Source organism: Pseudophryne corroboree, chromosome 11, assembly GCF_028390025.1.
Source record: "Pseudophryne corroboree isolate aPseCor3 chromosome 11, aPseCor3.hap2, whole genome shotgun sequence".
In the NCBI taxonomy this organism is placed as follows: domain Eukaryota; kingdom Metazoa; phylum Chordata; class Amphibia; order Anura; family Myobatrachidae; genus Pseudophryne; species Pseudophryne corroboree.
This window is the reverse complement of record NC_086454.1, coordinates 233,435,669-233,459,976: the sequence shown is the minus strand read 5'-3', so window position 1 is coordinate 233,459,976 and position 24,308 is coordinate 233,435,669. Positions and strand designations below refer to the sequence as shown.

The 24,308-nt window shown below is 47.3% G+C and overlaps 1 protein-coding gene across 2 annotated transcripts in view; it reads right to left on the bottom strand.

Annotated features, from left to right (window-relative positions):
- Positions 1-24,308, bottom strand: part of RPGRIP1L (RPGRIP1 like) — a 451,841-nt gene that overhangs the window by 50,844 nt on the left and 376,689 nt on the right. For both annotated transcript variants that reach the window (XM_063945288.1, XM_063945289.1), the window contains one exon: positions 17,995-18,072. In XM_063945288.1, coding sequence (XP_063801358.1) covers positions 17,995-18,072 — 78 coding nt within the window. The remainder of the gene's footprint in view (positions 1-17,994; positions 18,073-24,308) is intronic.

Sequence of the window (24,308 nt, the reverse complement as noted above, 5' to 3'; positions counted from 1 at the left end):
CCATTCTGCTGAGTACGGGTTATACAGCACTAAGTCTCTACCTACCCTTTGAGTACGAATAGTTAGATAAGTGCCTATTGCATATTGAGTCTGTATTCATTTACTGTTTCTTTCGCATTGCGTCTGAAAACGTTAGAGCTGTTTAAACATGATGCAGTAATATGTTCTCCTACATACTTAAAATGTAGTTGTAGTTGATGATGTGCTTATATTGCTTATTATACTAATGTATAACATGTGACTGACTGCTAGTGTGATTGCTGACTTTACTATATTTCTGTCAGTTTGTTTATTCCGATCCTCAATACTGGTGCATGGGTAGGGTCGGATTTTATCACTTTAAGAAATTTAAAGTGATTACAGTCACAAATTGTGTGGTACACTGTGGAAGTGTTGATTATTTATCATGTCTAAGAGCGGCAAAGGTGAGGAAGGTACACTCACAGCAACACAGACACTCATATCATGTTTGTCTTGCAAAACTGTGTTATCCTCTCAGGATCTGGTTCAGGATGGTTTGTGTGCAAATTGTTTTAGCTGTCACCAGGGGTTAATGAAAAATACAAGGCAGATTCAGGTGCAGATGGATCCACCTTGGGCTATGTTTGCACAGACTTTATCCAGTATAGCTGAATAGATAATTCCTCCAACTCCTGTACCAGGGATAGGTTACACTATTAACCCTTACATGCAGCTCCCCATCTATGGTGTATCACTTCCAGCAGCAGCTTCTCAAAAGAAACAAGCTGATAAGCTGGTAGTAAGTAAATCTTCACCCTCACAGGCTACACATGATTCAGATGAGGATTCATCGGAAGATGAAAGCTCAATTAATTCTACTTCGGCATACGAAGAGGAGGAGGAAGGTCTCAGCTCTGTGGATATAGCAGAGTTAATTAAAGCAATGAAAGCCATTCTATCCTTAGAGGATTCAGCAGAGCCTGTGTTAAAAACCAAGGCACCTGTGTTTTAACGTTCCAAAACAGTTAAGACTGAGTTTCCAGGGTCAGATCAGCTGACAGAAATTATGGAAGAGGCTTCGGCTACACCCAATAAGAAGTTTAGATTTACTAAGAAATGGATTTCCAATTATCCTCTTCCAGCTGGGGATTGTTTAAAAAGGGAGGTGGCTCCTAAGGTAGATACGAATGTAATTCGATTAGTGCGAAAAGCTACATTACCTTTGCCATCAACATCATTAAATGATGTCACGGATAGGAGAGTGGATGGTTTTCTAAAAACCATTTTTTTCCTGTCTGGGGCAGGATAAGGCCAGCCATAGCTTCAGCTTGGATGGAAAAGGCAGTGGCTGCCTGGGTTGATGCATTGGAGGGGGATTTTCTATAGTTTTTAGAGAGCAAAAATCCCATATAGCTCATATAAAATAGGCTGCAATGCTACTGGAAGAAGCAGCACTGGATATGGATACTATTGCCTCTAGGGCATCAGCTTCAATAATAGCTGCTCGCAGAGCAGTTTGGCTACGTACGTGGAAAGCTGATTCAGAATCTAAGAAAGTTTTGGAATCTTTGCTCTTTTCTGGAGATATTCTTTTTGGTAAAGAATTGACAGATATTCTGGAGTCAGAAGCAGACTCCAAGAAGGTCAAGTTTCCTTACACATACAATTTCAAACCTAAAGTTCTGGCTTTTCGCCCCTTTCGGTCTCAAAGAAAAGCTAAAGGAAAAAGTGATGGCAAGCAGCCACAATACAACAAGTCTGGTAAGCAGTCTACAACAGATGCCTGGGTGCAGGAAGCGGTATCTCTAGATTATGCTTTTGCCTTCAAGAAGCACCCTCCTCAAAGGTTTTTTTGTAGCAGCCCATCTCGGGCAGAGACGAAGGCCAAGGCTTTGCAAGAAGCAGTTCAGAAATTGCTTCAGTCAGAAGTAGTCATTCCAGTTCCTCCTGCACAACGAGGACAGGGTTTTTACTCCAACCTGCTTTTAGTTCAGAAGCCAAATGGGTAATTTAGGCCCATTCTCAATCTCAAAGTACTGAACAAATACATTTGGGTACCTCGGTTTCACATGGAGACGTTATGTTCTATCATTTTGGCCATAGAGCAAGGGGATTATATGGTATCCCTGGATATACAGGATGCTTACCTACATGTTCCTATAGCACTGTCCCATCTACTATCTCAGGTTCGCTATCCGCCAACAGCATTTTCAGTTCCAGGCCCTACCTTTTGGGTTAGCCACAGCTCCCAGAGTATTTACCAAGATTATGGTGCCAGCAGGGGATAAGAATATTTCCATACCTTGACGATCTTTTAATCCTGGCACAGACGCAAGAATTGCTCTTATGTCCTCTGCAACAGACAATAACGTGTCTGCAGAACCACGGATGGCTCATAAATTGGGCAAAATCGTCTCTTGTTCCGTCACAACAGATGACTCACTTGGGGGCTGTACTGGATTTAAGTCTTCAGAGAGTAATTTTACTTCTGAACAAGATATCCAAGGACCAGTCAAGGATTCAGGACTTGTTAAAAGTAAAAAGTATCCATTCACGCAGCAATGCACGTGATGGGTTTGATGGTGTCAACATTCGACATGGTGGAGTGTGCACAAATCCACTCGAGGCCTCTGCAGCGTCTGATTCTTGTCAAATGGAATGGGTTGCATTAGACGATAAAAACACAGACTATGTTTCTTACGACAGAAGTAAGAAGGTCATTAGCCTGGTGGCTACAGACATCCCATCTGGACAAGGGGAGACCCTTTTGGATATCAGATTGGGAAATTCTGAGGACAGATGCCAGTCTCCAGGGCTGGGGAGCAGTGTCAAGAAGGCTGTGTTTTCAGGGGCAATGGACCAAGGAAGAACGTTGCCTGCCAATAAACATATTGGATCTTCGGGCAATATACATGGTACTGATTCAGGCAAAGGACATTCTTCTGGGAAAACCAGTCCAGATCCGCTCGGACAATGCAACGGCAGTAGCATACCTCAACCATCAAGGAGGAACTCGCAGCCGGAAAGCGATGAAGGAGGTAAGTCACATACTAAAGTGGGCAGAACTTCATCATCAAGCCTTGTCCGCAGTGTTCGTTCCGGGAGTCCTAAACTGGGTAGCGGACTTTCTTATTCGACCCAGACTCTAGTAGACAAGTGGGTTTGCCAGAGATAGATCTCATGGAGTCCCGTCTGAACAACAAAGTGCTCACATACGGGTCAAGAACAAAGGATCCCAGAGCGATCTTTGTGGATGCCCTGTCGGTGATATGGGATTTTCATCTGGCCTATGTGTTTCCTCCAATCACCCTATTACCCAGGGTGATGAGAAAGATAAAGCAAGGAAAAGGTGCCGTGATACTAATAGCTCCGGCTTGGCCCAGAAGACATTGGTACACAGATCTGCAGAGGATGTCACAGGATGTTCCACTTCTGCTCCCTCAACGTCCAGATCTACTGATGCAGGGTCCTTGTTATCACAGACACCTGGATCGACTGTCTTTGATGGCGTGGCTCTTGAAACCTCTATCCTGAAGTCAAGAGGATTGTCACAACAGGTAATTCAAACTATGCTCAGAGCAAGGAAGCCTTCCTCAGCTCGCATTTATCACAGAATATGGCAAACCTATATTCATTGGTGCAGTGAACGGAAAATGGACCCTAAATCTTTCAGAGTTTCCAGGGTCTTAGCATTCCTTCAGGCAGGAATGGATAAAGGTTTGAAGGTGGCTTCCTTGAGAGTGCAAGTGTCAGCATTGACTGTATGGTTCCAAAAGAAAATTGCCAATTTACAGGATGTGCATACTTTTTTCCAGGGAATGCCGTGCATTCAACCTCCTTTTGTTTCTCTTACAGTGCCTTGGGACTTAAGTCTAGTCCTGAAAGCCCTTCAATTTGCCCCGTTTGAACCACTTAATAAAGTGGATCTTAAATGGTTGACAGCTAAAGTTCTCTTTCTACTGGCTATGGCGTCAGCTAGAAGAGTATCAGATTTAGGGGCATTATCATGTCATTCCCCATTTCTGATTTTTTATCCAGATAAAGCAGTTCTCAGAACTAGATCTGGGTATCTTCCGAAGATGGTGTCTAGATTCCACCTTAATTAAGAAATTGTAGTCCCGGCTTTCCAAGTACCGGGCCTTTCTGCGGGCGATGCATCGCTGGACATGGTCCGTGCATTAAGGATCTACGTGGATTGTACCAGTGCCATCAGAAATACAGATTCTCTCTTCATTCTCTACGGATTTCACAAGAGAGGATGGCCTGCTGATAAGCAGACGCTGACGACGATTTCAGAAGCATATTCTCAGGCTGATCTTCCGGTTCCGGATAATGTCTCTGCTCACTCTACTCGTGAGTTAGGTCCATCTTGAACAGCACAACGTGGTGCTTCAGCGGAACAGATATGTAAGGCAGCCACATGGTCTACCATTAACACATTCATTAGACATTATGCCTTGGATACCTTTGCCTCTCATGATGCTGAATTTGGGCGACAGATTCTCCTGTCCAATCAGGAGCGTCCCCACCACTAAATTGCTTTGGGAAATCCCATTGTTATCCTGTGGATAACCTGTGGACCCTGCCAGGGAAAATAAGATTTTACTTACCGATAAATCTATTTCTCATAGTCCGTAGTGGATGCTGGGGACTCCGTCAGGACCATGGGGAATAGCGGCTCCGCAGGAGACAGGGCACAAAAGCAAGCTTTTAGGATCACATGGTGTGTACTGGCTCCTCCCCCTATGACCCTCCTCCAAGCCTCAGTTAGGTACTGTGCCCGGACGAGCGTACACAATAAGGAAGGATCTTGAATCCCGGGTAAGACTCATACCAGCCACACCAATCACACCGTACAACTTGTGATTTTAACCCAGTTAACAGTATGATAACAATGAAGTAGCCTCTAAAAAAGATGGCTCACAACAATAATAACCCGATTTTTTTGTAACAATAACTATGTACAAGTAATGCAGACAATCCGCACTTGGGATGGGCGCCCAGCATCCACTACGGACTATGAGAAATAGATTTATCGGTAAGTAAAATCTTATTTTCTCTAACGTCCTAGTGGATGCTGGGGACTCCGTCAGGACCATGGGGATTATACCAAAGCTCCCAAACGGGCGGGAGAGTGCGGATGACTCTGCAGCACCGAATGAGAGAACTCCAGGTCCTCCTCAGCCAGGGTATCAAATTTGTAGAATTTAGCAAACGTGTTTGCCCCTGACCAAGTAGCTGCTCGGCAAAGTTGTAAAGCCGAGACCCCTCGGGCAGCCGCCCAAGATGAGCCCACCTTCCTTGTGGAATGGGCATTTACAGATTTTGGCTGTGGCAGGCCTGCCACAGAATGTGCAAGCTGAATTGTACTACAAATCCAACGAGCAATAGTCTGCTTAAAAGCAGGAGCACCCAGCTTTTTGGGTGCCTACAATATAAACAGCAAGTCAGACTTTCTGACTCCAGCCGTCCTGGAATTATATATATATATATATATATATATATGTATATATATATATATATATATATATATATATATATTTTCAGGGCCCTGACAACGTCTAGCAACTTGGAGTCCTCCAAGTCCCTAGTAGCCGCAGGCACCACAATAGGTTGTTTCAGGTGAAACGCTGACACCACCTTAGGAAGAAACTGGGGACGAGTCCGCAGTTCTGCCCTGTCCGAATGGAAAATCAAATATGGGCTTTTGTAAGACAAAGCCGCCAATTTTGACAATCGCCTGGCCGAGGCCAGGGCCAACAGCATGGTCACTTTCCATGTGAGATATTTCAAATCCACAGATTTGAGTGGTTCAAACCAATATGATTTGAGGAATCCCAACACTACGTTGAGATCCCACGGTGCCACTGGAGGCACACAAGGGCTGTATATGCAATACTCCCTTGACAAACGTCTGGACTTCAGGAACTGAAGCCAATTCTTTCTGGAAGAAAATCTATAGGGCCGAAACTTGAACCTTAATGGACACCAATTTTAGGCTCATAGACACTCCTGTTTGCAGGAAGTGCAGGAAACGACCTAGTTGAAATTTTTATTTTTTTTTCGTGGGGCCTTCCTGGCCTCACCCACGCAACATATTTTTACCACATGTGGTGATAACGTTGTGCGGTCACCTCCTTCCTGGCTTTGACCAGGGTAGGTATGACCTCTTCCGGAATGCCTTTTCCCTTAGGATCCGGCGTTCAAACCGCCATGCCGTCAAACGCAGTCGCGGTAAGTCTTGGAACAGACAAGGTCCCTGCTGGAGCAGGTCCTTTCTTAAAGGCCGATGCCACGGTTCCTCTTGGAACAGACATGGTACTTGCTGAAAGCAAATCCCTTCTTAGCTCCCGAGGCCATTAGTCCTCTGTGAGCATCTCTTGAAGTTCCGGTTACCAAGTCCCTCTTGGCCAATCCGGAGCCACGAGTATAGTTCTTACTCCTCTATGTCTTATAATTCTCAATACCTTGGTTATGAGAAGCAGAGGAGGGAACACATACACCGACTGTTACACCCACGGTGTTACCAGGACGTCCACAGCTATCGCCTGAAGGTCTCGTGACCTGGCGCAATACCTGTCCCATTTTTTGTTCGGGCGGGACGCCATCATGTCCACCTTTGGTCTTTCCCAACGGTTCACAATCATGCGGAAAACTTCCCGATGAAGTTCCCACTCTCCCGGGTGGAGGTCGTGCCTGCTGAGGAAGTCTGCTTCCCAGTCGTCCACTCCCGGAATGAACACTGCTGACAGTGCTATCACATGATTTTCCGCCTAGCGAAAAATCCTTGCAGTTTTGCCACTGCCCTCCTGCTTCTTGTGCCGCCCTTTCTGTTTACGTGGGCGACTGCCGTGATGTTATCCCACTGGATCAATACCGGCTGACCTTGAAGCAGAGGTCTTGCTAAGCTTAGAGCATTATAAATTTGCTCTTAGCTCCAGTATATTTATGTGGAGAGAATTCTCCAGACTTGATCACACTCCTTGTGTGACTGCTCCCCAGCCTCTCAGGCTGGCCTCCGTGGTCACGAGCATCCAATCCTGAATGCCGAATCTGCGGCCCTCTAGAAGATGAGCACTCTGTAATCACCACAGGAGAGACACCCTTGTCCTTGGATATAGGGTTATCCGCTGATGCATCTGAAGATGCGATCCGGACCATTTGTCCAGCAGATCCCACTGAAGAGTTCTTGCGTGAAATCTGCCGAATGGAAGCGCTTCGTAATAAGCCACCATTTTTACCAGGACTCTTGTGCAATGATGCACTGACACTTTTCCTGGTTTTAGGAGGATCCCGATTAGCTCGGATAACTCCCTGGCTTTCTCCTCTGGGAGAAACACCTTTTCCTGGACTGTGTCCAGAATCATCCCTAGGACCAGCAGACGTGTCGTCGGAACAACTGCGGTTTTGGAATATTTAGAATCCACCCGTGCTGTCGTAGAACTACTTGAGATAGTGCTACTCCGACCTCCAACTGTTCTCTGGACCTTGTTCTTATCAGGAGGTCGTCCATTTTCTTTGAAGACGAATCCTCCTTTCGGTCATTACCTTGGTAAGGACCCGGGGTGCCTTGGACAATCCAACGGCATCGTCTTGAAACTGATAGTGACAGTTCTGTACCACGAACCTGAGGTACCCTTGGTGAGAAAAGGCAAATTTTGGGACATGGAGGTAAGCATCCCTGATGTCCCGGGACACCATATAGTCCCCTTGTTCTTTGCTATCACTGCTCTGAGTGACTCCATCTGGATTTGAACCCTTGTAAGTGTTCAAATTTTTCAGATTTAGAATAGGTCTCACCTAGCCTTCAGTACCACCATATAGTGTGGAGTAATACCCCTTTCCTTGTTGTCGGAGGGGTAAATTTATTATCACCTGCTGGGAATACAGCTTGTGAATTGTTTTCAATACTGCCTCCCTGTCGGAGGGAGACATTGGTACAGCAGACTACAGGAACCTGCGAGGGGGGAAACCTCTCGACATTCCAATCTGTACCCCTTGGATACTACTTGTAGGATCCAGGGGTCCTGTACGGTCCCAGCGTCATGCTGAGAACTTGGTAGAAGCGGTGGAGGGCTTCTGTTCCTGGGAATGGGCTGCCTGCTGCAGTCTTCTTCCCTTTCCTCTATCCCTGGGCAGATATGACTCTTATAGGGACGAAAGGACTGAGGCTGAAAAGACGGTGTCTTTTTCTGCAGAGATGTGACTTAGGGTAAAAAACGGTGGATTTTCCAGCAGTTGCCCTGGCCACCAGGTCCCATGGACCGACCCCAAATAACTCCTCCCCTTTATACGGCAATACATCTTTGTGCCGTTTGGAATCTGCATCACCTGACCACTGTCGTGTCCATAAACATCTTCTTGCAGATATGGACATCGCATTTACTCTTGATGCCAGAGTGCAAATATCCCTCTGCGCATCTCGCATATATAGAAATGCATCCTTTAAATGCTCTATAGTCAATAAAATACTGTCCCTGTCAAAGGTATCAATATTTTTAGTCAGGGAATCCGACCAAGCCACCTCAGCTCTGCACATCCAGGCTGAGGCGATCGCTGGTCGCAGTATAACACCAGCATGTGTGTGTATACTTTTTAGGATATTTTTCAGCCTCCTATCAGCTGGCTCCTTAAGTACGGCCCTATCCGTAGATGGTACCGCTACTTGTTCTGATAAGCGTGTGAGCGCCTTATCCACCCTGAGGGGTGTTTCCCACCGCGCCTTAACTTCTGTCGGGAAAGGGTATACCGCCAATAATTTTCTATCGGGGGAAACCCACGCATCATCACACACTTCATTTAATTTATCTGATTCAGGAAAAACTACAGGTAGTTTTTTCACCTCACACATAATACCCTTTTTTGTGGTACTTGGAGTATCAGAAATATGTAACACCTCCTTCATTGCCCTTAACGTGTGGCCCTAAAAGAAAATACGTTTGTTTCTTCACCGTCGACACTGAAATCAGTGTCCGTGTCTGGGTCTGTGTCGACCGACTGAGGTAAATGGGCATTTTACAGCCCCTGACGGTGTTTGAGACGCCTGGACAGATACTAATTTGTTCGCCGGCCCTCTCATGTCGTCAGCCGGCTTGCAGCGTGTTGACATTGTCACGTAATTTCCATAAATAAGCCATCCATTCCGGTGTCGACTCCCTAGAGAGTGACATCACCATACAGCAATTTGCTCCGCCTCCTCACCAATATTTTCCTCATACATGTCGACACACACGTACCGACATACAGCACACACATAGGGAATGCTCTGATAGAGGACAGGACCCACTAGCCCTTTGGGGAGACAGAGGGAGAGTTTGCCAGCACACACCAAAACGCTATAATTATCCAGGGACAACCTTTATATAAGTGTTCCTCCCTTATAGCATTTTAATATATATACATATCGCCAAATCAGTGCCCCCCCTCTCTGTTTTAACCCTGTTTCTGTAGTGCAGTGCAGGGGAGAGCATGGGAGCCTTCCCACCAGCCTTTCTGTGAGGGAAAATGGCGCTGTGTGCTGAGGAGAATAGGCCCCGCCCCCTTTTCGGCGGGCTTCTTCTCCGGAGTTTTAGATATCTGGCAGGGGTTAAATACATCCATATAGCCTCAAGGGCTATATGTGATGTATTTTTCGCCATACAGGTATTATACATTGCTGCCCAGGGCGCCCCCCTCCAGCGCCCTGCACCCTCCGTGACCGCTGTGTGAAGTGTGCTGACAACAATGGCGCACAGCTGCAGTGCTGTGCGCTACCTGATGAAGACTGAGAGTCTTCTGCCGCCTGGTTCCGGACCTCTTCATCTTCAGCGTCTGCAAGGGGGGTCGGCGGCGCGGCTCCGGGACGAACCCCAGGGCGAGCCCTGTGTTCCGACTCCCTCTGGAGCTATGTCCAGTAGCCTAAGAATCCAATCCATCCTGCACGCAGGTGAGTTGAAAATCTCTCCCCTAAGTCCCTCGATGCAGTGAGCCTGTTGCCAGCAGGACTCACTGAAAATAAAGAACCTAAAAACTTTTTCTAAGTAACTCTTTAAGAGAGCCACCTAGATTGCACCCTTCTCGGCCGGGCACAAAAACCTAACTGAGGCTTGGAGGAGGGTCATAGGGGGAGGAGCCAGTACACACCATGTGATCCTAAAAGCTTGCTTTTGTGCCCTGTCTCCTGCGGAGCCGCTATTCCCCATGGTCCTGACGGAGTCCCCAGCATCCACTAGGACGTTAGAGAAATATACGTTATGGTAAGAACTTACCGTTGATAACGGTATTTCTCCTAAGTCCACAGGGATCCCACCTGATTTGAGAATCCTTTTACTCACTAAGCTCTTCCTTCTTGTACGGAAGGGTGGGCATGTGTGTTCTTATCGCCTGATAAGGGCTATCTATGATGCTCCTGCCTTGAGCTTTGGAATACAATTGATTTGAATGAGCAAGGAGGCGGGGATATATGGACGGGCCCGTTGCATGCTGGGAGGCCGGAAAAGCTTTGACCCGATTGGTGCAAATCTGCTGTCGCTTCATCATATCCCATTGTTATCCTGTGGACTTAGGAGAAATACCGTTATCAACGGTAAGTTCTTACCATAACGTATATAGTCCATCCAGGGTAATCCTACGTAGTGCGCCAAGTTGTATGCCTCGTCTGGTACCTTTCGTGGGTGAAATATTGAATCCATTGGAGTTATTACCCAAAATGTCTGCACCAACCTTGCATTATGCTTATTGTGTGCTCTAGGTTTTAGTTATTTTTAATTATTTCTGTGTGGTTTTGTTCATGCTGTAATTCTAAATCCTTTTTACTATGTACCCCGTTTTTGATGACTGTAAAGTGACTGAGTCCTGCTGGAGAAAAGCGCTATTTAAATAAAATTATTATAATTATTATTATCACTGTTTTTATTATTATTATTATTATTATTATTATATGCTTACATATTTTAAAACACTGGTATGAATGCAATATTGTTCCACTGGAAACATTTGTTCAAATTTTATTTAAACGTTTAAACACTCCCATTCTGTTTTTATTTCTTTGAAGATTTGTGTGTATATATCCAATGTCATATTATATACTGCACTCACAGTTCAAATATCACCAGCAGGGGTGAATCCTGTAGTAGCAAAAGATGTATGCTGGTCTTCAGAATATACACATAGATAAGAAAGAGCAGGACAATCACCAATCTTGAAGACTGGTAAGCGTCCTGCTTTTTCTTGATCTACAGTATCTATCTATCTATAGATGTGTCCTCATACATCTTTGCTGCAGTCACGCCAAACAGCTCCTATTGGCATGCAAACATTTGTTTGCAAAGAAACTTGAATTATACAGTGAAGAATAACACAAATGAAGAAACTGCTCATATGAGTACAGGCTGGAAAGTAAATTGCCCCTGGAAGGTTCACCTGCAGTTTGTGCCAAGATAAAATGGCTTAGTCATATTCCTGACAATCAGAAAATAAAGTGTGTATATGGAGCAACACAGCATTACTAAGTAATCATTGCTGTTTGACAATCATCACATTTAATAAAACTAATATGAGCATTTTCGAGTAAAGACTAATGTTTAAATAGGTTAGGATTCAGAAGTAGTTTATCAATTTCTAGCCTTTCAGCAAAACACCATTATGAGCTATTTGATTAAAATGTCAACGACACTCAATAGTAGGTTTTCTCCATGTTAATATAGTAAAAACAGTCCACTTCAATTTTCATTAATATGGTGTGACAAAAAAGTGATACATTCATTCACAGTGAAGTACAAGGCATATTATTTTATCAGGTGTACATGCTATATTATAGCCTGTCTTCTATTCTATTAAGTATTGACCTTTTAAGGTTGCATGCACAATAAAGAAAAGATTCTATTCTGCAGATTTTACTCTGGGTGAACAGTGTAAGATAATGCTGGACTATAAACTAAGGAAAGACCAGGATGCACAGAGCAAGTGCAGGGCAAGATTAGAGCAATTACTGGAAACTAATCATGTTATTATATTTTATGGACCTGATTCAGACTTGTACGCTTAATTGATGGTGGGGATGTGCAGAACAGGTCCTGCGTCCTCGCACACAGTGCCCCTAAGTCCCAGCCTGATTGACAGGCATATTCAATTAGCCGCAGGGTTTACCCCATGGCTAATTGCTAGCCAACTATCCCACGAGTGGGGAAAGGCTATTCAATTAAATGGTCTCTTTTCCAGCGCCTAAAATCGGGGATTACCACACGGAAGCTCACTGATTCTATGTAAACTGCAGAATCAATGGGTTTTCTCTGCATACGAATCCATGATTTTGCGTTTCTTCCTCTGACTTTTCCATGCTGCTCTGAAAGGTAAACTATCAGGATTCACGTACAGGTTAATCACCGCTAACTGAATTTGGTTCAGCACAGCAATTAGCTGCAGATGAATATGCCCGATAGCATTTTGATTGATGCCTCGAAGAGGGAACCTGGAGAGAAACAGAGACTAAGGGTGTGTACACACGGTGAGATTTTTTCTTCCGATTCTGACTATATAGTCAAAATCGGAAGAAAAGTTAGTGCAGATCGCAAGGTGACAGTCACCTTGCGATGCCGATTCGATGCCGATGCGCGGTCGGCATCGAAAGAAAAGATAGACTGTTTAGGCAAGTCAATTTTGACTATCTCTATAGAAGAGATAGTCAAAATTGACACTTAGCCAAAATCGCACATAGCCAGTATCGCAAGCACACTCATTATGTGCTTGCGATACTGACTATGTGCCGACCCAGGCCCCTGTCGCTGAGTGAGGGGAGGGGGATTTAGGTTGAGGCACTACTGGGGAAGGTTAGGGTTAGGTTGTGGGTAGGGGTGAGAGAGAAGGTTAGGGTTAGGCTGCGGGAAGGGAGGGTTAGTGTAAATTTAGATTAGAGCAATTACTGGAAGCTAATCCCATCCATGTTATTATATATTATGGACCTGATTCAGACTTGTACGCTTCACTGATGGTGGGGACATGGCAGAACAGGTCCTGCGTCCTTGCACGCAGTGTCCCCTGAGTCCCAGCCTGACTGACAGGCTGAGGGAGTTTGGGGGGCAGGAAAGGGGGTGTGACAAGGTCCATTCCTCAAAATGGAGGCGTGTCACCTCCGTTTTGTAGGAGTGCTGAAGTCAGTGTTTACATGTGCCAACGCAGATTTAATGACCTTGTCTACAGACTTGAGATGGAATTCTGATGCAGCGAATCACGGAAGCAGGAGTCTATTACCACCACACGCTTCCTGCTGAATTAGCATATTAGCTATACGGTATTGCACAGCCGCAGGTAGTACAACTCTGAATAAGGCCCTTGAACATGAACTAATTCATGATTGTAAGCTAATGCCTATGCAACTGCAAATTTTAAGGCAATGAAACTGCTAAACATGGCAACTGAAGGTGCCGCCCAGAAAAGTATATAAACGCCCACCGGCGCCATTGCAAAGTCCTCTGCAACTGCGTATGCATACAAAGCACCGACGCGGGGTCCCCGGCGGTACATTCTCATAAACGTGCACTTGCAATTATGCAGGATGACACGGACACCGACTCTGACGCTGCAGACGGTGATGGGGATGTGTTGCGGGGGACGGCATCACTTGCCAAGGGGGTGCAGTTGATGATTGAGGCTGTTAGGGATGTGTTACACATTTCAGACACAGCTCTGGAACAGCTGGAGGAGGCCTTCTTCACAGATAAGAAGCCCCCCTCACTTTCCCGGCATCCAAAGAATTGAATGCTATCTTTGAAAAGGCATGGGAAACTCTGGAAAAGAAATTCCAGATTCCCAAGAGGGTGTTGGTGGCTTTTCCCTTCCCAGAGGAAGATAGGAAGAGGTGGGAGTCCCCGCCGATAGTCGACGCCTCTGTATCCAGGCTGTCCAAACAGGCAGTTTTACCGGTCCCGGGATCTACCACGTTAAAGGACCTGGTGGATGCTATGCTGAAATCCATTTACACGGCTTCAAGGGCTATATTGCGGCCTACTATAGCCTGGGCTTGGATTGCTAAAGCTATTGCCAGGTGGTCGATCACTCTGCAGGAGGATTCGTCTACGCTGGACAAAGGTGACGTTGATTTGTTTTTGCGTAATATTCAGGATTCTGCAGGGTTCCTGGTGGATTCCATGAAGGACCTGGTTTCCATGGCTGCCGGGATCTCCTCCATTTCAGTCTCGGCTCGCAGAGGTCTCTGGCTGCGCGACTGGTCTGCGGACGCGGAATCCAGGAAGTGTGTGGAAGGCCTTCCGTACAAAGGTCAGGCTATATTTGGGGAGGCACTGGATGCGTGGATTGCCACGGCTACCGCAGGTAAGTCTCTTTTTCTCCCCTCAGATGCGCCGGCTACGAAGAAGCCCTTTTCATCTAACACGTCACAGTCCTTTCCGGACGCGAGGCCTAGGAAGAATAAGCCTTCGAACACCTTCTTCAGAGGTGGTCGTGCCAAAGGAAACCCACTCCCGCAGGATCCCAGACCCAGAAGCCCGCTTCTGATACCCCTAAGTCCTCCGCATGACGGTGGACAGCTAGGCCTGGAGGTAGGTCAGGTGGGGGCGAGACTCAGGCAGTTCAGCCACGTCTGGGTGTCGTCGGGTCTGGATATAGTGTCCAGGGGGTACAGACTGGAGTTTCAAGAGCCCCCGCCTCACCGTTTCTTCAAGTCAGGCTTACCAGCTCTGCTGGCGGACAGGACAATTCTTCTGGAGGCCATCAGGAAATTGGTGGTGTCAGAGTTCATTGTTCAAGTCCCCCTTCAGCAACGGAACAAGGGTTATTATTCAAACCTTTTTGTGGTACCGAAACCGGATTGTTCGGTACGGCCTATTCTAAATTTAAAAGCTTTGAACCCTTATCTCAAGGAGTTCAAATTCAAGATGGAATCTCTGAGAGCTGTCATTTCAGGGCTGTCGGAGGGGGAGTTCTTGGTGTCCCTGGACATCAAGGATGCTTACCTCCACATTCCAATTTGGGCGCCGCATCAAGCTTATCTCAGGTTTGCGCTGATGGACGATCTCTATCAGTTACAGTTACTGCCGTTTGGCCTCTCAACAGCACCAAGGATCTTCACCAAGGTGATGGCGGAGATGATAGTTCTCCTCCGCGAACAGGGGGTGAACATAATTCCATATCTGGACGATCTCCTGATCAAGGCGTCCTTCAGGGAGAGGTTGTTGCTTTCCATCGCACTCACGACACAGCTGCTCAGGAAGCACAGTTGGATCCTGAATCTTCCAAAGTCTCATCTGGAGCCGACAAGGCGGCTGTCTTTCCTGGGAATGATCCTCGATACGGAAGTGCAGAGGGTATTTCTCCTGGCAGAGAAAGCGTTGGTGATTCAAACTATGGTCCGGGATGTCCTACGGCCTACCCGGGTATCCGTTCATCAATGCATACGCCTTCTAGGGAAGATGGTTGCTGCCTATGAGGCTCTGCAGTACGGCAGGTTTCATGCTCGACCTTTTCAACTGGACCTCTTGGACCAGTTGTCGGGCTCTCACCTACACATGCACAAGAGGATACGCCTGTCTCCGAAAGCCAGGATTTCACTTCTCTGGTGGCTGCAACTTCCACACCTTCTGGAAGGCCGAAGGTTCGGAATTCAAGACTGGATCCTTTTGACCACAGATGCAAGTCTAAGAGGTTGGGGAGTGGTCGCTCTGGGGATAACCTTTCAAGGTCGATGGTCGGATCAAGAGTCACTTCTCCCAATAAACATCCTGGAACTCAGGGCCGTTTACAACGTCCTTCTGCAAGCAGCACACCTTCTACAGGATCGTGCTGTTCAGGTGCAGTCGGACAACGTGACCACAGTGGCCTACATAAACCGACAAGGCGGAACGAAGAGCAAAGCTGCCATGGCAGAGGTGTCAAAGATCCTCATCTGGGCAGAAAGGCACGCGGTGGCGATGTCGGCAATCTTCATTCCGGGCGTAGACAACTGGGAAGCAGACTTCCTCAGCAGACACGATCTCCATCCAGGGGAGTGGGGCCTCCCTCCGAAGCTGTTCGAGGAGATAACCGGTTGGTGGGGGGTTCCTCACATAGACATGATGGCCTCCCGCCTCAACAAGAAGCTACGGAGGTATTGTTCCAGGTCAAGAGACCCACAGGCAGTGGCAGTGGACGCACTGGTAACACCTTGGGTGTTCAAGTCAGTGTATGTGTTCCCTCCTCTGATACCAAGGGTTCTTCATCTCGTGAGAAGAACGAAGGTTCTGGCAATCCTCATTGCTCCAGACTGGCCAAGGAGGGCTTGGTACGCGGATCTGCTGGATCTTCTGCTGGAAGATCCACGGCTTTTACCACTTAGGGAGGATCTGCTTCTGCAGGGGCCGTTCACTTATCAAGACTTACCGCGGCTTCGTTTGACGGCATGGCGGTTGAACGCCAGATCTTAGCTCAGAAGGGTATCCCGAGTGAGGTCATTCCTACCCTGATACTGGCCAGGAAGGGGGTAACGTCTAAGCATTACCATCGCATTAGGAAGAAATATGTTTCTTGGTGTGAGGCCAAGAAGTTTCCGGCGGTGGAGTTTCAACTTGGTCGTTTTCTCCTTTTTCTGCAGGCAGGGGTGGATATGGGGCTGAGACTGGGCTCCATCAAGGTCCAGATCTCTGCTTTGTCCATCTTCTTTCAAAAACAATTGTCTGTTCTTCCTGAGGTTCAGACCTTTTTGAAAGGGGTTCTGCACATCCAGCCTCCCTTTGTGGCGCCTACGGCTCCATGGGATCTTGATGTGGTGTTGCAGTTCCTACAATCTGCTTGGTTTGAGCCTCTACAGGAGGCTGATCTCAAGTTTCTCACGTGGAAGGCGGTCACCTTGTTGGCCTTGGCTTCTGCACGAAGCGTGTCGTAATTGGGGGCTTTATCCTGTAAATGCCCCTATCTGATCTACCATGAAGACAGGGCAGAACTTAGGACTCGTCCACAGTTACTACCTAAGGTTGTGTCGGCTTTCCACATCAACCAACCTATTGTGGTGCCAGTGGCTACTGACTCCTCAATTACTTCAAAGGCCTTGGATGTAGTGAGGACTTTGAAGATTTACGTGAAGAGGACGGCTCGTCATAGGAAGAGTGACTCTCTGTTTGTCCTCTATGATCCAAAGAAAATTGGATGTCCTGCTTCTAAGCAGTCAATTTCACGCTGGATCAGGTTTACTATCCAGCATGCTTATTCCACGGCAGAATTGTCGTGTCCGAAATCCGTAAAAGCCCACTCTACTTGTAAAGTGAGTTCTTCCTGGGCGGCTGCCCAGGGTGTCTCGGCGTTACAACTCTGCCGAGCAGCTACTTGGTCTGGGTCGAACATGTTTGCAAGTTCGATACTTTGGCCTCGGATGACCTCAAGTTTGGTCAGGCAGTGTTGCAGGAGCCTTCACGCTCTCCCTCCCGTACTGGGAGCTTTGGTACATCCCCATGGTACTAATATGGACCCCAGCATCCTCTAGGACGTTAGAGAAAATAGGAGTTTGGTTACCTACCGGTAAATCCTTTTCTCGTAGTCCGTAGAGGATGCTGGGCGCCCGCCCAGCGCTTCGTTTCCTGCATTGGTTTATGGTTCAGTGTTACCTGGTTCCTAGGTAAGTTCTGCGTTATTTACTGTTTCAGCTGTTGCTGAGTTGTTCCGGCATGTTGGGCGGATTTCCATGTTTGTGTGAGCTGGTATGAATCTCGACACTATCTGTGTAATTCCTTCTCTCGAAGTATGTCGTCTCCTCGGGCACAGTTTCTAGACCGAGTCTGGTAGGAGGGGCATAGAGGGAGGAGCCAGCCCACACTATTAAACTCTTAAAGTGCCAATGACTCCTGGTGGACCCGTCTATACCCCATTGTACTAATATGGACCCCAGCATCCTCTACGGACTACGAGAAAACCAAAATCCTATTTTTACTACTTTAGTGACAGAGACACATTTCACAGAGAAACGGAGGGGCAATTTGGTTAATTACAGAGCTCTATGCTACTCCTCCTCCTAATAAAACACAATTCACTCAGACGTTAAACGGTGTGCACAAAGTATTATATAAGACATACCTCAGAAATATTTAAGATGTTTACAGGATTTTTCATAATTACTGAGGTTTCTTCATCAACTGTTTGATCAACAGGATCCTGCAATCACACAAAAAGATATGCATTATCATTAAAGGTTTAAATGACTAGAATAAATACATACCATAAAGAAGTAATTTTTTCTTAATATATGACAAATTGGCATACATTAAAGAATATAAACTTGGTGGCCACTTTATTGCACATGACTTTCTAGTACTGGGTAGGACTCACCTTTGCCCCAGAACACCCTGGATAATGCTTAGAATGTACTCAACATGGTGCGGGAAACATCCTTAGAGATTCTGGTCCATGCTGACATGACAGCATCACACAGCTGTAGATTAATATTGTGAATTTCATGTTCCGCCACATCTCAAATGTGAATGTGCTCTACCGGACTGAAATCAGGTGACTGGATGCCATTTTAACACACCAAACACATTTCAATGTTCATAGGCCAGACTGAGATGACGGGTGCATTGTGGCATGGCACAATATTCTGTTGGTCAGCAATAATATTCAGGTACAAATGTGTCCTCATACAACTAGCCTCATTACACCATGAGATTAGACACGCCTTGCGCGAGTGAGCTGCTAGGTCCTGTGTGACTCTGTTAGCTCCCAGTGGTTTTTTCCACATCTTTTTACCCGAAAAATAAGAATTTACTTACCGATAATTCTATTTCTCGTAGTCCGTAGTGGATGCTGGGGACTCCGTCAGGACCATGGGGAATAGCGGCTCCGCAGGAGACAGGGCACAAAAATAAAGCTTTAGGATTAGGTGGTGTGTACTGGCTCCTCCCCCTATGACCCTCCTCCAAGCCTCAGTTAGGATACTGTGCCCGGACGAGCGTACACAATAAGGAAGGATATTGAACCCCGGGTAAGACTCATACCAGCCACACCAATCACACCGTATAACTTGTGATCTGAACCCAGTTAACAGTATGACAAACGTAGGAGCCTCTGAACAGACGGCTCACAACAAATAACAACCCGATTTTTTTGTAACAATAACTATGTACAAGTATTGCAGACAATCCGCACTTGGGATGGGCGCCCAGCATCCACTACGGACTACGAGAAATAGAATTATCGGTAAGTAAATTCTTATTTTCTCTAACGTCCTAAGTGGATGCTGGGGACTCCGTCAGGACCATGGGGATTATACCAAAGCTCCCAAACGGGCGGGAGAGTGCGGATGACTCTGCAGCACCGAATGAGAGAACTCAAGGTCCTCCTCAGCCAGGGTATCAAATTTGTAGAATTTTGCAAACGTGTTTGCCCCTGACCAAGTAGCAGCTCGGCAGAGTTGTAATGCCGAGACTCCCCGGGCAGCCGCCCAGGATGAGCCCACTTTCCTTGTGGAATGGGCCTTGACAGATTTAGGTTGTGGCAAGCCTGCCACAGAATGTGCAAGTTGAATTGTGCTACAAATCCAACGAGCAATCGTCTGCTTAGAAGCAGGAGCACCCATCTTGTTGGGTGCATACAATATAAGCAGTGAGTCAGACTTTCTGACTCCCGCCGTTCTTGAAATATATATTTTCAATGCCCGGACCACGTCCAACAACTTGGAATCCTCCAACTCGTTAGTAGCCGCAGGCACCACAATAGGCTGGTTCAGGTGAAACGCTGACACCACCTTAGGCAGAAAATGAGGACGCGTCCGCAGTTCTGCCCTGTCCGTATGGAAAATCAGATATGGGCTCTTATATGATAAAGCCGCCAATTCTGATACTCTCCTGGCTGAAGCCAGGGCCAGTAGCATGGTTACTTTCCATGTGAGATACTTCAGCTCCACCGATTTGAGCGGCTCAAACCAATGGGATTTGAGAAAATCCAAGACTACATTAAGATCCCACGGTGCCACTGGGGGCACAACCGGGGGCTGTATATGTAGTACTCCTTTTACAAAAGTCTGGACTTCAGGAACTGAAGCCAATTCTTTCTGGAAGAAAATCGACAGGGCCGAAATTTGAACCTTAATGGACCCCAATTTGAGGCCCATAGACAATCCTGTTTGCAGGAAATGTAGGAATCGACCCAGTTGAAATTCCTCCGTGGGGGCCTTCCTGGCCTCACACCACGCAACATATTTTCTCCAAATGCGGTGATAATGTTGTGCAGTCACCTCCTTCCTGGCTTTTACCAGTGTAGGAATGACCTCTTCCGGAATGCCTTTTTCCTTTAGAATTCGGCGTTCAACCGCCATGCCGTCAAACGCAGCCGCGGTAAGTCTTGGAATAGACACGGTAGAGGCCACGGATCCTCCGTGAGCATCTCTTGAAGTTCCGGGTACCAAGTTCTTCTTGGCCAATCCGGGGCCACTAGTATCGTTCTTACTCCCTTCTGCCGTATAATTCTCAGTACTTTTGGTATGAGAGGCAGAGGAGGGAACACATACACTGACTGGAACACCCACGGTGTTACCAGAGCGTCCACAGCTATTGCCTGAGGATCTCTTGACCTGGCGCAATACCTGTCCAGTTTTTTGTTGAGGCGGGACGCCATCATATCCACCATTGGTTTTTCCCAACGGTTCACAATCATGTGGAAGACTTCTGGATGAAGTCCCCACTCTCCCGGGTGTAGATCGTGTCTGCTGAGGAAGTCTGCTTCCCAGTTGTCCACTCCCGGAATGAATACTGCTGACAGTGCTATCACATGATCTTCCGCCCAGCGAAGAATCCTTGCAGCTTCTGCCATTGCTGTCCTGCTTCTTGTGCCGCCCTGTCTGTTTACGTGGGCGACTGCCGTGATGTTGTCCGACTGGATCAACACCGGCTGACCCTGAAGCAGGGGTTTTGCCAGACTTAGAGCATTGTAAATCGCTCTTAGCTCCAGTATATTTATGTGAAGAGACATCTCCAGGCTTGACCATACTCCCTGGAAGTTTCTTCCTTGTGTGACCGCTCCCCAGCCTCTCAGACTGGCATCCGTGGTCACCAGGACCCAGTCCTGTATGCCGAATCTGCGGCCCTCTAACAGATGAGCACTCTGCAACCACCACAGAAGAGACACCCTTGTCCGTGGCGATAAGGTTATCCGCTGATGCATCTGCAGATGCGATCCGGACCATTTGTCCAGCAGATCCCACTGAAAAGTTCGTGCGTGGAATCTGCCGAATGGAATCGCTTCGTAAGAAGCCACCATCTTTCCCAGGACTCTTGTGCATTGATGCACAGACACTGTCCCTGGTTTTAGGAGGTTCCTGACAAGTTCGGATAACTCCCTGGCTTTTTCCTCCGGAAGAAACACCTTTTTCTGAACCGTGTCCAGAATCATTCCCAGGAACAGCAGACGTGTTGTCGGGGTCAACTGAGATTTTGGAAAATTCAGAATCCACCCGTGTTGTTGCAGCACTACTTGGGTTAGTGCTACTCCGTCCTCCAGCTGTTCTCTGGACCTTGCCCTTATCAGGAGATCGTCCAAGTAAGGGATAATTAATACGCCTCTTCTTCGCAGAAGAATCATCATTTCGGCCATTACCTTGGTAAAGACCCGAGGTGCCGTGGACAATCCAAACGGCAGCGTCTGAAACTGATAATGACAGTTTTGCACCACGAACCTGAGGTACCCTTGATGTGAAGGGCAAATTGGGACATGCAGGTAAGCATCCTTTATGTCCAGGGACACCATAAAGTCCCCTTCTTCCAGATTCGCTATCACTGCTCTGAGTGACTCCATCTTGAACTTGAATTTTTGTATGTACAGGTTCAAAGATTTCAGATTTAGAATAGGTCTTACCGAGCCGTCCGGCTTCGGTACCACAAATAGCGTGGAGTAATACCCCTTTCCCTGTTGTAGGAGGGGTACCTTGACTATCACCTGCTGAGCAAACAGCTTGTGAATGGCTTCCAATACCGTCGCCCTGTCTGAGGGAGACGTTGGCAAAGCAGACTTTAGGAACCGGCGAGGGGGAGACTTCTCGAATTCCAACCTGTAACCCTGAGATACTACCTGCAGAATCCAGGGGTCCACCTGTGAGCAAGCCCACTGTGCGCTGAAATTCTTGAGTCGACCCCCCACCGTTCCTGAGTCCGCTTGTAAGGCCCCAGCGTCATGCTGAGGGCTTTGCAGAACCCTGGGAGGGCTTCTGTTCCTGGGCAGGGGCTGCTTGCTGCCCTCTCTTACCCCTTCCTCTGCCCCGAGGCAGATATGACTGTCCTTTTGACCGCTTGTTCTTATAGGACCGAAAGGACTGCGGCTGAAAAGACGGTGTCTTTTTCTGTTGGGAGGGGGTCTGAGGTAAAAAGGTGGATTTTCCGGCAGTTGCCGTGGCCACCAGATCCGATAGACCGACGCCAAATAATTCCTCCCCTTTATACGGCAATACTTCCATATGTCGTTTGGAATCCGCATCACCTGACCACTGTCGCGTCCATAAACTCCTTCTGGCAGATATGGACATCGCATTTACTCTCGATGCCAGAGTGCAAATATCTCTCTGCGCATCTCGCATATAAAGGAAAGCATCCTTTAATTGCTCTATAGTCAATAAAATACTGTCCCTATCCAGGGTATCAATATTTTCAGTCAGGGACTCCAACCAGACGACCCCAGCACTGCACATCCAGGCTGAGGCGATGGCCGGTCGCAGTATAACACCAGTATGTGTGTATATACTTTTTAGGGTAGTTTCCAGTCTCCTATCTGCTGGATCCTTGAGGGCGGCCGTATCAGGAGACGGTAACGCCACTTGTTTTGATAAGCGTGTGAGCGCCTTATCCACCCTAGGGGGTGTTTCCCAGCGCGCCCTAACCTCTGGCGGGAAAGGGTATAATGCTAATAACTTTTTTGAAATTAGCATTTTTCTATCTGGGTTAAGCCACGCTTCATCACATACATCATTTAATTCCTCTGATTCAGGAAAAACTACAGGTAGTTTTTTCACCCCCCACATAATACCCCTTTTTGTGGTACTTGCAGTATCAGAGATATGCAAAGCCTCCTTCATTGCCGTGATCATATAACGTGTGGCCCTACTTGAAAATACATTTGTTTCATCACCGTCGACACTAGATTCAGTGTCTGTGTCTGGGTCTGTGTCGACCGACTGAGGTAAAGGGCGCTTTACAGCCCCTGACGGTGTCTGAGACGCCTGGGCAGGTACTAACTGGTTTGCCGGCCGTCTCATGTCGTCAACTGATTTTTGTAATGTGCTGACATTATCACGTAATTCCATAAACAAAGCCATCCATTCCGGTGTCGACTCCCTGGGGGGTGACATCACCATTATCGGCAATTGCTCTGCCTCCACGCCAACATCGTCCTCATACATGTCGACACACACGTACCGACACACAGCAGACACACAGGGAATGCTCTTATCGAAGACAGGACCCCACTAGCCCTTTGGGGAGACAGAGGGAGAGTTTGCCAGCACACACCCAAGCGCTATAATATATATGGGAACAACCTTATATAAGTGTTGTTCCTTATAGCAACTTAAATATATCCAATATATCGCCAAAAAATGCCCCCCCTCTCTGTTTTACCCTGTTTCTGTAGTGCAGTGCAGGGGAGAGTCCTGGGAGCCTTCCTCACAGCGGAGCTGAGCAGGAAAATGGCGCTGTGTGCTGAGGAGAATAAGCCCCGCCCCCTATTTCGGCGGGCTTTCCTCCCGTAGATTTAGATAACTGGCATGGGTTAAATACATACATATAGCCTTAATGGCTATATGTGATGTATTCTTTTGCCTTAAGGTATTAAAATATTGCTGCCCAGGGCGCCCCCAGCAGCGCCCTGCACCCTCCGTGACCGCTTGGTGTGAAGTGTGTGACAACAATGGCGCACAGCTGCAGTGCTGTGCGCTACCTTCATGAAGACTGAAGAGCCTTCTGCCGCCTGTTTCCGGACCTTCAATCTTCAGCATCTGTAAGGGGGGTCGGCGGCGCGGCTCCGGGACGAACCCCAGGGTGAGACCTGTGTTCCGACTCCCTCTGGAGCTAATGGTGTCCAGTAGCCTAAGAATCCAATCCATCCTGCACGCAGGTGAGTTGAAATTCTCTCCCCTAAGTCCCTCGATGCAGTGAGCCTGTTGCCAGCAGGACTCACTGAAAATAAAAAACCTAAAAAACTTTTCTAAGCAGCTCTTTAAGAGAGCCACCTAGATTGCACCCTGCTCGGACGGGCACAAAAACCTAACTGAGGCTTGGAGGAGGGTCATAGGGGGAGGAGCCAGTACACACCACCTAATCCTAAAGCTTTATTTTTGTGCCCTGTCTCCTGCGGAGCCGCTATTCTCCATGGTCCTGACGGAGTCCCCAGCATCCACTTAGGACGTTAGA